At 32.5% G+C, this 15820-nt stretch overlaps 1 protein-coding gene across 8 annotated transcripts; it reads right to left on the reverse strand.

The window, feature by feature from the left end:
- Positions 1-1079: 1079 nt before the first annotated feature.
- LOC111276882 (protein TOPLESS-RELATED PROTEIN 2-like) lies at positions 1080-13430 on the reverse strand. 8 transcript variants are annotated; one of them, XR_016343541.1, is made up of 26 exons: positions 12756-13430; positions 12093-12272; positions 11693-11806; positions 11451-11609; positions 11036-11216; positions 10822-10942; positions 10620-10729; positions 10296-10434; positions 10084-10193; positions 9809-9878; positions 9624-9697; positions 9449-9544; positions 9273-9368; positions 8991-9118; positions 8438-8672; positions 8193-8360; positions 7237-7344; positions 6995-7141; positions 5656-5766; positions 5385-5567; positions 5158-5286; positions 4475-4570; positions 4017-4202; positions 2618-2790; positions 2164-2505; positions 1080-1225 (listed from the first exon to the last, which is right to left on the reverse strand). XR_016343541.1 is itself a non-coding variant. In XM_089763713.1 (25 exons), the coding sequence occupies exons 1-25, from the start codon at positions 12833-12835 to the stop codon at positions 2388-2390; spliced, it is 3312 nt and encodes a 1103-aa protein (XP_089619839.1). In that variant the 5' UTR covers positions 12836-13430; the 3' UTR covers positions 1954-2387. The 8 variants fall into 8 exon arrangements, 4 of the variants coding, with proteins under 4 accessions (XP_089619839.1, XP_089619838.1, XP_089619837.1 ...); XR_016343540.1 differs by having other exon boundaries at positions 2164-2508; XR_016343539.1 differs by having other exon boundaries at positions 10822-10951.
- Between the last annotated feature and the right edge of the window lie 2390 nt (positions 13431-15820).

The following is a 15820-nucleotide window of genomic DNA, read 5'->3' on the forward strand; positions in this document are numbered from 1 at the left end:
TAACAATACCTCAAAGAAACTTTGAAAGATGCATGTGTAATACCTGGTAAATTTCTTGGTAATATCATTGGTGTAATGAGCATATCACAAAGCTTGGTAATATCAGAAAGCTTGATAATATCACTAGATAGAAGACATCCCCTTTGAGTTAAAGTAGTATCCAGCCACCACTTTCTGCTTTAAGAGTAACATTTCATTAACAAAGCTTGATCCATTATGTAGAAATGCTAAGGATTGTGCAATTGTTTTAGATTCCATCAGAGGGAAAGATCCAAATGATTATTCATCAAGAGACATTCTCTTTGATGACTCATTCTTAGTTGACATCACAAAGCTTACAGTTGATTATCTTGAAGGTGCTGACAAGGAGGGTGCCATCTTTTTTTTTAATTGATTGAACTGCAATATTCTATTTTTGCTTAGAGAGAACTTTAGTATAATATAAAACTTAAGGTCTAATTATTCTAAAACCAGGTTATTCATGTACTTAAATCAAAAGGTGTTAAGGTGGTTTCTTTCAAACTAAATTACACTATGGACTCTGTTCAAGGTATCCTATATTTCACCATGGATGCTGACATGTCAGCCCATTTTGATGAATGGCAATGCTTTGTGGATGATGATGATTATGAAGCTCAAGATCAATGGCCTTTTGTGTTATGCCATGCACATGTAGTTTCAGCTGTAAACAATATGCAGGTCAATGATTTGTTCTATGATTGTTGATTGATATTATAGTTGGATGAATGCGTATACCTTTTCAACACATGTTCTTATGAGCTATTGGAAGATAAAAATATTTTTTACTTTCCATAGGCAGACTTTTAGAAATAACCTGCTAGAAATTAGTCTGTTTCTACATTTGTTTTAAGAAAGCTTTCAACTTTCTTTTAAATTATTATTTTATGTTAATTGCATATATTAATCTTAACTTCTAACTCAATCAAATATTAATTCAATAAAATATTACAAATTAATATAAGAAACTGGGCTCTGATTGCTAGTTAAATAATATGTAGGTCATAATATCTAACACATGCATCTAACCTATTAAAACAAAATGAAATACAATAAAACCATAGAAAAAGTTGCTTTCTTTCTCTTCAAATATTGTTGATCTGCAAAAACCCAATTCATTCAAATGAGTGAGTTAAAATCTTTCCATATTTTTCTTATCAATCAGATCAGACTTTAGCTTCAGAAGTCAAAAATTATTAGTTCCACTCTATATTCTATACATTATGACCCCAAAACGATGTACTTATTAAGTAAGTACATTTTTCCAACATAAGTAAAAGCTATTATGAAATAAGAGAATTTTCCCAACATAATTAAAATGTAAAAGCTATCAAATTTTTTATTGAACAAAAAAAAAAAATGCGAGTAGAATTGCTCGACTGTTGCAACTATGAGCCTTGGGCCGTCAGTGAAGTAAAATTGATAAGAAAACAATTCACTAATTATTTAATAAGTAGCATCATTTAAACCTTATGGTAATGATATATGCTCAAAGAAAAAACTAAAATTTACTGAATCTATGCTATTACACTTTATATATGTCCATTTTGTTTCAGACACGTGTAAAAAAATAAAAATCATTATACCTAATTCTTATCAACAAGACCAATCACATTTTTTTTTTATTTTTATCAAATCCATATATAATATTTATCAAAATCTTATATCATATCATATTTATGTTTTTTTTTTTTTTTGTATTAGGTTATAATATTATATTTAAAATTAAATTTAAAACAGTTTTGAGCATTTTAAAAAATAAATATTAAACATACAAGTATCTTAATCCCGCTTCAATTTTATATCCCAAAGGCAAAAATTTTACTATCAATAAATTATATATATATATATATATATATATATATATATATATATAGACACACACGTAAAAGAAACACTTGTTAATAAACATCAGGCAAATAATGCACCTTCTCGTTCACCAATGAAAAGCAGTATATAACTGATCATTCACCAAAATATCAAACGTGAGTGTAAAGGCTTAAAGGCTAGAGTGTGAGTGTGGCCAAAGGCCTAATCTTAGCCTGTACGAATCTTTGCAAGGTTGCTAGCGAAAGCACATACTAGCGGTACGATAACACGGCAAAAACGAAAGCAAAACAGCCAAATTGGGAAAAACTTTTACACTGAATATCATATACATGGGATGGGACTTGGTAGCGAGATTTAAGGCAATTTGATTTCAAAGTAAAGAGGTTAAATCCAATCACTACCACTCGTACACGTCTCTCAATACTTAATATCTACACCACTATCTATCACCTTGAAGGTAGCTCTGTTGGTTGACCACTTAAGGATGGATTCGATGAACTTGAAGGAAGGGATCCATTCTCTTGAGTAGTTGTATTACCTCATTCCAATTCTATATCAGAGGGTTCCAACACATTTACTGCTCCATCGCTCATGCCTAGCGCAATCTGGTTAGGCTCCGATGGGTGAGCAGCTATGACCACCACATATGCACTGTTGCTGCTGAAGAAAGTTTTTGTCAATGGATGTAAAGTTCAAACCGCGTTTACCTGTCGTATGCAGAAACATTTGAACTTTTTTGTGTAAAATTATCAAATGTTCATGCTCTTACCTGTCAGAGAGTGAAGGTATGTAAGCAGAGGGCGCTATTCGACTTCTGAGCCTCAAGTTATCCGAATCAAAAACTCCAATAGCACCATCACAAAAACCAGCATAAATCAGTGAGCCATCGCAGGAATATATTGCACTTGAAATGGGAGCACTGAGTGGATCTTTTGGAAACCACTGCAAGAATGAGGGTCAGTGTAACTGAATATAAAATCACTGTCGGGACATTTCTAAATATCTATATCAAAAAAATAAATAAAACAATCCTGTCAAAAGAAAAAGAAACTAAAGACAACATATATATATAAAATAATTTAACATGCATAGCCAATGCTAAAATCTAGCAACCATTATGTTATAGTCAAAACTCTATCAAGGTTCCAAAAAATCTTCATTTAACTAAAACATTCCACTTAGCAAATGACCATTTGCTTGACAAATCGGCCATAAGGCCAGGAATGATTTTTCCAGAGCAATAGGTCATTCTGTCAGACAAGTTTAAGAAAGAAACAGGTCATGCTCTGGCCGAGTTAACTAAATAGAAGGCCACTACAAAGCCTACCTATTGATGCGGGACCAGACCACCTAAAACTACCAGAACTCCCTAGTTCAAAACTTATGTTCTATCATATTTCAAACAGGTAACAATTTTATGATTACAGCATGATTCCAACTCAATATTGGCTAAGCTGATGTAATTAAATTATTACAAACTATTCATGTTTAATCATAGACTCAAGTCAGCTGGAAATTTATTCTAAGTGCTGGTATCAGCATCCGGCAGTGTTTTCATGAATTTAGCAACCAGGTTATCAGCATTATTTGACAAGCTGTTGCAGTATTTTCTTTGAAGATAGATACCACTGCATGGTAACACGTGGCACTAGCATTCATATGGCTGGATGGTATAATGTTTAAAAGAAAATATTATTTTAGGGTCCAGAAAAGAACAATGTGGGATTTCTGGCACCCACTTTCACTATTGTTAGGGAGGCCAGTCATGGTTCATATCCCTCTTGTAACCACATCTGGAAAAAACACTCTTCATTTTCTTCCTCTTGTAGCCAATGGTACTCAAAGAAGTAACAGGTATCACATTATTGATCATTCTTTTTTGAGGTAGAAAATCATATAATGATGATAATAACCTACTTTCTCAAAAGCAAGCACAAATCATACAAAGGGATCAAGCCATAATAGGCTTATATAAGCCAATATTGTTGGAGCACAAATCAACTTGGGAATTTCAGGCCAGATAGGACCCAATAATAGTATTAACTGATGTTTGCCTTACGTTTATTCCCCGCATCAGTCATGTTCTTATAATAGTCACAAATATATATATATATATATATATTGAAAAACTACGATACAAGGAAAACGATGCCAGGTAGACAACTTACAGAGCGCAAACATTCAAGCTCGCTGTCATAGACGGCTATTTGGCTTTCATGAACAACCAATAGATGAGTTTGGTCATTGTGAAACTGGACTTTTGTTTCTCCTGCTAGTGGAGATTGACATACAGCTGGTGCCTGTATGAACCTCGATTTCTTTTTCTCCCATCCCTCAATGCTCCAAACACATAACTGCAAGTGAAATAAAAGTCACAGCAAACAACAAATTATTTGGTTAAATTATGTATAAGAAAATTATACAATTGACAGTTGTCATTTGTTAACATGCGTTGCCTTTTTGTTTTAAATACGGTTCATGATTTCGCAAATGGATTGCTTGTTTTATGTTATGATTGTTTGAATTCAGTGGAACAGTTAAAAGACACTTTATACAAGGACACATAAAATTACCACTACATCTACGAAAGTTGCATCATACGATATTCATTCAATCAGAAACTAACCAGTGCATCAGCCCCTGAAGACACCAGAGAATTTAAACTTTGGGAAAAGGCAAGTCCTGTTATTCGATTCTTGTGGCCCTTGAGTTTGGTTTTGACCTGCCAAAAACAACAGCCTAAATATGCTTCCAGAGCTAAATGTCAAACCAAAGAGCTTAATCAAGGAGATGCTATAATGAGTTTTAGTTTCTCAAGGAATATCTTAGTCTTTCCATTCCAGAAAAAAGGCCACTATAAGATTTTCCCTTGTCCACTTAATGATCAAATGATTCTAATGACTTTCATCAAAAACCTATTTTTTAATTTTCTTTCTTGTGTTCTATGCATGCAAAGGGGACAGATGGAGGTAAACAAGAAGCCACCGACTCTGCTACATGTGCCAGAATGATTCTAGCATTCCAAGTTAACTTGCAATCATGGTCATTAGGATGCATATAAAAAGTTGACACACTAAATAATTCCAAATGATGATAAGCTAGACCAATTAGGCATAAGCATGGAGCCATATAATGATAAAATAGTGTTCAAATTTAGTAACAAATAATAAATTCTAAGAAAAATAGAAAATAATTGGTTTGGTAAATGCAAGAAATTAGTATTCTCCTACTTTAACAAAGTTGTCCTAACTGACCATATATACAAACAAAGTAGTTTCTATTGCCAATTGAAGCTAAAAAATGCTTCACCTCATCAACTCTGACATTATAAATTTGAATTGTGGAATCTTCCATGCCAATAGCAATAATATTATTATCTTGGGGATGAAATGCCAAGAATGTTGCCGCAGGAGGAGGGGACATAAAGGTAGTCATAACCTGTGAAGAATTAACCCACGTGAGTAACGTGGATAATTTCAATGAACACAAACAAAAAGGAGAACAGTTCAGAAAACAAGTGAAAAGTAATTGTGGACCTTGAATGTCATCATGTTGAACAAAGACACCTTCCCTCCCGATGCAGACATAACATGAGAATCATTTTTAGATAACGCAATGCATGCAGCAGACTCTTCCGGAGGTTTAGTGTCACTTATATCATTTGTCATCAGAGTACCACTAGGTGGCTGCCATAATTGTGGTGCAACATATACAGTAGCCTGAAGTATTAGAGATGGAGAACTATTAGAAAATAAAAGTTAATGATTAAGAGATACAGATTTTCTCATTTAATGACACAAGACAAACCTTGCCTAATGGACTCCTATCACTACGTTGCCATTTCCAAAGCTTGTGAACAGCATTTGATGCGAGGGCCAAAAGAGCAAGACCAGAGTTAGTATACAGCAGCCTCACAACCTGCAATTAAGGATTGCTAACCCTAAATCATGGACCTAGAAAAATCTAAAAGTTGGATAAAAAAATTGAACAATTAGGTCTCTGAACGCACCAAGTTTTTGCATTTGTAAAACATATGACCGCATATAGATAGCTACACTACCCTCTGATCTTAATTTCTCAATACTGAACTAAGTAGAATAATACAAAACAATGAATATATCAAATATATTCACAATCAAACTTTAAAAAAAAATTATACGATGTGTGTCGGTATTATCCATGTGCATGTGTTTTTGTAAGTGTACAATGAAAAGATGAACCAGTACTCCATTGTTCTTCCTATATTGGGTTACCTAATTGCCTTTTTAAGTTACAGCAAGATTATATCTTCAATAGTTACTTAAGCTCCCACAAGAAAGTCCCTACCTCTAGCTCTTTATGCATGAAACAGATGTAACAACAGGCTAAATATGCATGGAAAAGGAAACGAATTCAAAAGAAAAAAAATTCAAATTAGTATGCTTTCAAATACGCTTCTATCATCTCTTTTACAGATTCAATTAATAGCAAACAACCATATATGTTCCCCTACCAAATACTTTTATCAAAAATCAGATCCTTTGCATGCATCAGGGGGGAAAAACTCCTCTCTCAAGCAAGCATAAAACATTGCTGGTTTTTGCTAAACACATTAAATACGTAGCACTATAAAATAAACGTTTGCTGCACTTTTTTTCACCAAAAGAAAAAGCAAAACCAATTACACCACAATAAAATTAATTTCAGCCAGCAACTGTATCCCAACCCAGGACACTTGTATTTCAGAAACATATAATATACTCTTGAGATCTGTGGTAAGATTTTACTTTTTGGCTATTTCCTGAATGAAGGTGCTATTATCAAGACAGGTTTAGAGAGAGGATGAAAAAAAAAAACCTGTTCTGTATCATAGAACAAAGTTAGCATACTATAAAAAAATTCTTATGATGCATCGGGCAAAACAAATTTATTTGCAGTTATTTATTCATTTGAATCTGGCTTGAATGAGATATTGCATTAGGTGCGAAGTTCAAATGCAGTAAAATATCTCATCCAAAGCCCTATTCAAAAGGATAACCACCCACAAATAAAATTTCAAATTAAACCACTAAGGAAAGAAGACAACATTGCTATCATCCAAGTATATTTGCTTCCAACCAACAATGCACTAAAATCCAAAAACCAATCACATGCTTCAAGCACCTACTTTTCCTGATGTTATGGCATCAGGTATTCGCAGGATTTTCAGGTAAAATGGATCTATAATGTCAGGCATTCTCCAGCCCTTGATCTTGTCTGTATCATCTGAAATCCGAGGTTTAACATCAACAGGCCTGCAGCTGTCCACGGTACCCTGCAATGGACATCCAAATGAAATTAGGAGCTCCTTTAACACCAAAGATAGAATGCAACTGAAACAGCTCAACTTATGAGACTGCTGATACATACAGCAGGAGGGACTCTATCTGGGCGTTCAAGGGCTGAAGCAATGGCAGCATTCCCCACAGGAGCAATGGCAGCATTCCCCACAGGACCAAGAGCATTAATATTCAATGGCTGCAGAAAACATTGTCCAAAACAAGTGAAATAAGGAACATTAAATTATTAGCAACATAGAAAGAATATTCATTAAAAAGACATGTAGAGAAGACCATAAAAGATATGAGAAAATATAGAAAAATAAACCATCCAGAAACAGCTGTCTAATGTGACACTGAACAGTTCAGCAAAGATAAAGTTACAGAGAAATATATAGCCATTTGTATCTAAAGAATCAAGAGCCTTCCTTAAGCTGTAATAACACCAAAAATGAGTAAATTTTGCTATACTCCTGGATCTTGTTTGGTCAAACAAATATCATATGTTACTCATTAATGCTTTATAAAATAGCACTAATGAAAAACCCATCCTTAAACTCAGGATATACTGGCCCTATTGTAAAGAATTGAAAGAATCATGAATGGAAAAACTGTCTTTGTTTAAGGTCATTATAACAGAAAAGATCCATGCATGGACCACCACTAGCCAAAACTCAAACCACAAAAGATAAAGCAACCTGAACATTTTATAAACAAAATTGCACAATAAGCAACCAACAGATTCACCAAAAGCACACAACAAACAGTTCCTCATTCAATAAACTGCTAAAATCATGCCTTCTACATTAAAATTCTGACTTTTGTCTTTTAAGACGGTCTTCCCCACTCTAAGCAATGTCTCCTAGCAAGTTAACTACCAAGCCAACAGGGCATGCAGTTCTAATGATGGTTTACTTCTTACAAGAGAATGATTTTACCAGACATTATTTATCTTTTACTTCTTACAAAAGCATGATTTTACAAGACATTATTTAGACAAGCCAATTGCCAAATTTAAGGAATAATTCAATCCAAGCACAAAACTACCTTAGAGTTGGCAGGTTCAGAAGGGCCTCGATTTTTATCAGCAGCCCTGCTCTCCAACATCCTTATCAGGCGTGAACCATCACTGTTAGCCAAGATTTTGATACCATTATCACTAGTTGTAACTGCCAACAATGAACCTTCCTTGTTGAATCTTAGTCTGGGACTAGCCTGTAAAATGATTAGAATGGATAATTGCAACATCTGCAACTTAACTACTAATGAAAATAACATGTAGCAATACTAACAGGCAACCCGCCATCAGCATCAATGGCCATCAACATGGTAGTATTATCCATGTCCCAGAACTTAATCTGGAATTCATCACCAGCTGCTAAGAACCTGTTTCTGGTTGTGTCAAACTGGACAACACCTAAAGAACGCTTCCTAAAACCAGAATATGTTCTTTTGATAGGTCCCTCACTCTCATTCCACTCAATTAAATAGGATTCGCCATCTTCACTGGTTCCACAAGAGAAGAGCCTGCAAGAAAAAATCTAAGTTTTTTGTTCATATATACATACACATAATTCTTATACATAATTACATATCAAGCTTGCACATAAATAACATCAAAATTATGCTTAAAACAAAAATCAGACACCATCTCATATAGACTACTTCTGAGGGCAAGATGAACCATGGGAAAATAAGCTGCAATCTCCTTAATTTGAAAGAGATTTGATGCATATAAATGCCAACATTTCAATGCATAATTATGTAAATATGGTATGGAAACATACCAAGACTTCCAAATAAATTCAAACAAACTGCCACCTCTCCAACAAATTAACATTTTACCTAGTTCCATCAGCACTATATGCCATTGCCGTGCACCGATGTCCAGGAGCATTATAGTCCACTCTAGATCCAAAGCAATCATACAACCACGCTTTAATCTTCCCATCAATGGAGGTGGAAAAGATAAACTGTTCATACAAAAAGAGTTAGGAAATATTATGAGAATGAGAAATGAAAATTTTCAAAAGAAAGGCTAAAATTCTGCAGACCAACCATGAGAGAATACCTAGAAGCAGAAAACAAAGAGTACAAAGCAAACAACAATTTCTAAATGAGGTTTACCTGATAATTTTCTTTATAATGAGGGCAAACAGAATATACAGGAGCTTCATGGCCTTCAAATGTATAATGTCTACATCCAGCTACAGTGTCCCATACCTGCCAAACATGGAACTTCAATATGAAAAAACCAATTCTTCTTCAATTTACAAAAACTAAACCAAGCCAAAAGTTGATACCTTAATCAGCTTATCATCACCACATGTAACAATACATAATTGCTTGTTGGGATGAGCAAATGCTATGTCATTAACACCTCCAACATGGGCATCAATCTACAAAATATAATAGGTTGTTAATGACCTTATCTGTCATGATTCTCAAGAGATATTTGATGTGTTGTGATGGGCTTACCTCCAAATGCTGTCTTAATTCTCCAGTTGGATTGTAATGATATATCTGGACAATATGCTTCGAAAATGCAACACCTATAGAAAGGAATATTTAATTCAAGAACAGATAAAAGCAACTTCAAGAAGGGGAAGACAGGTAGATCAAACAGTATTTAAGTTTTGAACAGAAAAGCTAGGCAAGCATACCAAGCATATGTCCATCTGGTGCCCAAACACATCGATTGACTGATATCACAGCATCATTCAATTGCGCTGTCTGGTGTAGAATAAAGAAGAAAGATCAGTACTCAGCCAAAGAGATTTTTACAGGTTTGGGTGTATGGGTGAGCATGTAGGAGGATGTTTATTCTCAATTTCCAAGCCCATTTTTATCAATGTTTTACATGATGGCAGGGGATAATTTTATCAACTAGATCCCCTAGCCACAAAGGAAAAATTGGCAATACCACAGGATACAGTACCTGAAAAGACATGGAAGCAGCTGAGATATCCCAAACCTTGAACGGTTTATGGGCCAACCTTTCCCGAGATCCTACTTCCCAAAGGCTGATATCACCGACATTCATGCCAACTGAAAAAAAAGAAAATATATCAATAAATAAGCAATAAATGTGACCTAAAATTTGCCCAGAATTTTCATAGCAAAGTGATATTAAGAAAAATATATATCAACCTAGGAGAATAGTTTGTTGTTGAGGATGAAAGTCCATGCTCATGACAATAGATCCTTGATTAAGGGCCCGCACAACAGTTTTTGGAAGGTCGTCTTGTGAGTAGATATTGGGAGTATGTGCTATACCAGAAACATATACCTGCAGAATCCATATGTGAGCTTACTCGCTGTATTTACACAAGGAAAAAAAAAATCATACCCCCTAGACACAACACAAGGAAATGCAGAGCATGTCCCAGCTAGAAGGTTTGAGAACTAATCTTGTCTAAAGAAAAAAACTGAGGAAACCCAAGATAACTAAGGAATTGCACAATTTATCCACACCTCATCAGATTGGCCATTGTGAATGCACTTCATCAAATGCTCTGAATCAGCTGACTGATAATCCATCCCTGGCAGACCTGATGGTGTCCTTGGATGCATGAGGAATGCAGCTGAAACGTCAGGGCAAAACAGATCAAATAGAGCAAGTTTACTGAAACATTATTCCAACAGAGACACCAAAAGCCAGCTACATTGCACCTACCTGCATTAGAAGGCTGGACAAGACGAGGGGGGCCTGCTGCCATAGCTGCTGCATGAGGTAAAGAAGGATTACCACTTGACATCCAACCCACTAAAGCACCAGAACTCGGGGAAACTACAGGCTGAAATGGCTGCACATCAGAGCCATCCAAGAATTATTTGAGAATGCTGCATATATTTTCTATCAGATAAATAAATTAATGCTAAATTCTTACAGCATGGACACCAATAGGAGGGAATGCCCCAGGCTTGGGAATTGGTCCGACAAGGGGACTATTAGTAGGAGGAGGAGGATGAGCCCCATTAGTAGTAGGAGAACAAGAATGATCCATAAAGAGAGTTTTAATGTCAGGGTTTGGATGAGGATTCTTGCAAAGCTGATGCTGCCAGTTTAGACTGAAAAATCCAACAGAGAAAATGAGCTAAAATACATACATTAAGGTTAGCTACCAATCCAAATTCGATTGTATCAATTGCCCTATATGCACATCGTATAAGTAACAAGTTATTAACGGAGACACATTGGCAAACCCCAGACTTTGTTTTCATAAGGTACGAAAGAAGAAAAGATTGAACCAAAGAATACTGACCAAGAATTAGTAAATAATCATAGAATAAGTAATGAATTACCCCTGGTTTATTAAGGTCCTTAGTCGTGAATTTTTAAAAGCTGGGAACACAAGCTTATCGCGAAATAAAGGATTTACTTCAATCAGCCTCTTAAGCTCTACAAGCATGATATTTCGAGCAGATTTCGTGTCTCCATATTTTGAAAGCTGATCATTTTGCCTGATGACAGAATACAAAGAGCAAAATTTAGCATAATTCAATTAAGTAGCTGTCAAAAACAAAAAGAAAGCAAGAGATCATACCTAAAGTTATCAAGAGTGAGCAACTGGGTAATCTCCTCGAAAAGTTCTTCATTATAGAATGCAAAAAGCTTCAGATCCTTTACAAGAATTTCAACAGCCTTTGCTCGATCCTGCCTGGTAGAAGATAACAGAACAATAAATATAAAAGGCATGCATAGATTAATTCAACATTAAGAAAGAACCACGACAGAAAACCACATAATGAAAGCCAATTCTGCATCAGGCTGAAACATCTTCATGAAGTATTCAAGAAAAGCTACCTCCATTATTCTATAGAATATAAAGTGTTCCTTTGACATCAGTCACTTAGGATTTAAGTTAAAAATGACAAGAAGCACATAGTTCGCAAATCCTACAAGTTCACAATAAAGAGACTAACAACAGTACATCAAGTGCTAACCTGTCAAGAGCTTCCAAATACTTCTGCTTCCTAATTTCAAAGAAAATCTTCATTGAGTAACGGTTATCTTCAACCTTAGTGAACCCACATAGATAACGCTCGACTTCATCCCATTCACCAGCCTGGACCTGATCCTCAAAATATTTCATATTGAAGAAAAAACCAGACTCTTGTTCTAACCTGAAATTTAAGCAAGCCATCAGAGAGTCACATGCAAAAGCAGACACCAGAAAGAAATAAGAATCACATGCAAAAGCAGGGATTAGAAATCTATTCAAAGTCAATAAACTTAAGCCTATCAAAGTTGCTAAGAAAAAATAGAAAGCAGCAAAGTTACAAATTACCAATAAGCTATTTAAAAGCACGGAAAGGTTATTTTATTTGCTTTCCAGAAGTAAAATTAATGCAATTTTAGCTTTGGGAAGAACTAATAAAGCACATTTCTACAATGCTAACCAAATTTCCATGATTGCTTGCCATTTGCAACCCAAAAGGCATTAACTACCAGGTCTCATTAGATAAAATAACAGAACAGAAATAAGTTTTTCCCTCTTTCAGCAATAGGCTTAAAAACTCTTGTGCCATCACCCTTCCATGCTAACTCAACAGCCAAAAAGAAAGTTGATATGAACCAGTACAGCAAAATGAGGTAAATAAACTTACTTATGAACAGTTTCCTTGAACTTTTCCTCATTCAGGAACTGTAAGATCAAAAACACCGTCTCCCTACTTAAGGAAGACATCGTCCCGGGTACTCCTAGTCGCTCCAGCTCACAGATCGAATGGTAAAGCAAGAAATTAACTTTTACACTATAACTAACCCAAAATCTTCCTCCCAAAAACCTTACAACGCCAACAAAATCCAACAATTCATATAAACTCAAAGAAACACCTAGAAAATGCTTCTCCTTCAATTCCTTCTACAATTAGATTAACCTTCAAAATCTCTCATTTAAATACTTACTTTCACTTTTCCAACAAACGACCTTGATACTATTCAAAGCCCCAAATCATTACACCAAAGCCCCTTCTGGCCAAAAAAACAAAAATCCAAATTCTTAAAAACCATAACAAACAAAAACAACCCTTCAAAACCTCTTTTTTCAAGCAAACTCCACCTTCACATAAACCCTAATCTCCTTTCACCTTAAACAAAAGATGCAACAACCTTAACAATCGTCTGAGGAAACAAAAATCTCAGCTTTGATTCTCTTTCTCTCTGTATCTTTATAATTTTTTTTTCTGGAATGATTAGGAGAAAGGTTTTGTTGATGTCTTGTATTTGTTGGATCTCCTTTTTCTTTTCCTTTTCTGTTTTTCTCTCACTCACTTAAACGCAAAAACTCTCTCTCTAAAGAAGTGTAATTTATATTAATATATTAAATACAAAATATATAATTTTTATTAGTTTTAAATTGTGTTGCTTTACAAATTTTTTCTAATATTTTTAATTGTATTATGCTAAAATTAACCTATCTAGTACAATTTTGCCTTTACTAAAGTCATGAATAACTCTCTTTCTCTCTCTACTTTTTCAAAATTTTTGTTGTGTTTTTATTTTTTTCATTGGAGGTTTGAAGATTAAATCCATTATTTATAATAATCAAAATAATAATATGTTTATTTTTTATTTTCCCTTCAAACTATACCAGTTTTAAAAATAAGTAAAAGCCATAATTTTTAGGTAAAATATAAAATACGAACTTTAAAGACAAAATGACATTAAAATAAAGGAAGTGGTTCAAAATAAATAATAATTGGGATGGGAATAGGAATTCTTTTTCCTCGCACCAAAATAAATAACAGGAGAGGAAGGACATTAATTTTTTAAGTTGATGAAGAAAAACACTACTAATATGGGATAGAAACGATGTCAAGAAACATTGGAGAATTAAGTTTTTGGCAAAGGTTTTTAAGGTTGAGTACCTTAAAATATTTGTTCAAAGTTGATCGAGCTCATAAATAAAATTTATTTAAAATTATTTAATTTGAATTTATTATTAAAATGTAAAATTTATATTAATAGTTAAATATTATATATTTTTAAATTAAAATTAAATAAAAATAATTTATTTATTATTAAATATGTTCACAAATTAAATGAATTAAAAAAATTTTGTGTTTATAATGAATCTATTTTAATCAAATATATCTTATAAAAATTATTACATTATAATTTATATTGATACGTTAAAAAATATATTTTTTATTTTATAAAATTTATATAAAAAATTTGTGAAAATTTTAATCATTTAAAATTTTTTATCAATTTTGTTTCGTGTTGTCGTCATCTATAACATTATCATGTGATCCGAACAATCATGTGTTTACATTTTTAAGTGGAGTGGAAAAATGAAATGTCCTTATATAAACTCCTTTTTCTCTTATGGTCGGCATCCAATCTAGCAGTGTAGACTAGAGTTGAACCTCAAAGGACACGTGTCAGATTGTTATGGTTTCGTAAAGTACCCAAATGCCCATTAGTGGATGGGGTCGGTAGTAGGAATTCTAATTTCTAAATTCTGACGAGATGACACAGTGGAAAGTGGAATGTAAAGATAACCATCGTTGTCCAAGGAAAAAGAGCTTCTTTAGGTTGACAGTTAATTTGGTTTCAGTACCCCTCTGGACCAATTTTCTTTTCAAATTCTACCCTATTTTCACCATGAAAATAATTTATTTGTATAATAATTTCATATAAAAAATTAATAATTCATTTCATATTTTGTATAAAAATTTATATATTATAATTTATATTAATATAAAAATATTAAATATTTTGTTTATTTTTTAAATTTATATATAATTTTTTTATAAAATTTTAAATTTTATTATTTTCGTATCTTTTTTATATTATTTGTATATCATTTTTATTGTATTATATATCAAATTATTAAGTTTAAACAATCAATTCAACCCACCTAATTCTAAAAATATTATCACATCTACTTAAATTTTAGGTATTGATAAATGATGAAGGTTAAATATAAAAATAGTTTATGTATTATATATTTTTTGTAGTTTAATGTTAAAAAAATAAAATTATTAGTCTCATTTTCAAATTTTATTTTATCATTTTATTTTGATAAATTAGACTAATGCTATTAAACAACTTACTAATGTAATATGAACAAACAATAAAATAATAACACATGTCAAAAAAGTCAAAAAAGTGTCATGTTATCAATTATCATTTTAGCATTAAAAGAAAATTTCAAAAATGTTTTGAAATTTTCTAAAATTTTTTTAATTTAAAAAAATTTGAAATATTTCAAAATATTATAGAAATTTAAAATTTTAAAATATTTTTAGAAATTAAAAAATATTAAAAATTAAAAATTTTTTAAAATCTCAAAATGTTATTAAAAATTCAAAAAAAATTCAAAAATTTTTTTGAAAAAATAAAAAATAATAATTTCAATAGAAATAATAATTTCTAAAAATTAAAAAAATCAAAAAATTAAAAAAATTTAATACATAAATTTTTTTGAAAATATTGAAATTTTAAAATATATAAAAAAAAATTTTAATTTGAAAATTTATAAAAAAAATTCTTCAAATTTTTAAAATTTTTAAAATATAAAATACAAAATTTTAGTGGCTAAAATAGCTAAATCAGCATATAGGCTAATAGAGTTAACTCTTTGACTAAATTAATACATAATTTCATAATTTAAGTAATTATTTAACGATTTTTTTTTATTTTAAGTATCAAATCTAACAAATTA

This window comes from Durio zibethinus, chromosome 7 (genome assembly GCF_047325235.1).
Source record: "Durio zibethinus cultivar Kanyao isolate XHJ-2024 chromosome 7, ASM4732523v1, whole genome shotgun sequence".
Lineage (NCBI taxonomy): Eukaryota > Viridiplantae > Streptophyta > Magnoliopsida > Malvales > Malvaceae > Durio > Durio zibethinus.

Bases quoted from the DNA above. Each gene is read 5' to 3' on its own strand.
- LOC111276882 (XM_022862819.2), bottom strand. From the start codon at position 12,835: ATGTCTTCCTTAAGTAGGGAGACGGTGTTTTTGATCTTACAGTTCCTG. The intron at 10,435-10,619 runs GTGTGGATAAAT...TGGATTCTGCAG, and splicing joins ACAATGGCCAATCTGATGAG to GTATATGTTTCTGGTATAGC. The intron at 10,194-10,295 runs GTTGATATATAT...CTTTTTTTTCAG, and splicing joins ACAACAAACTATTCTCCTAG to TTGGCATGAATGTCGGTGAT.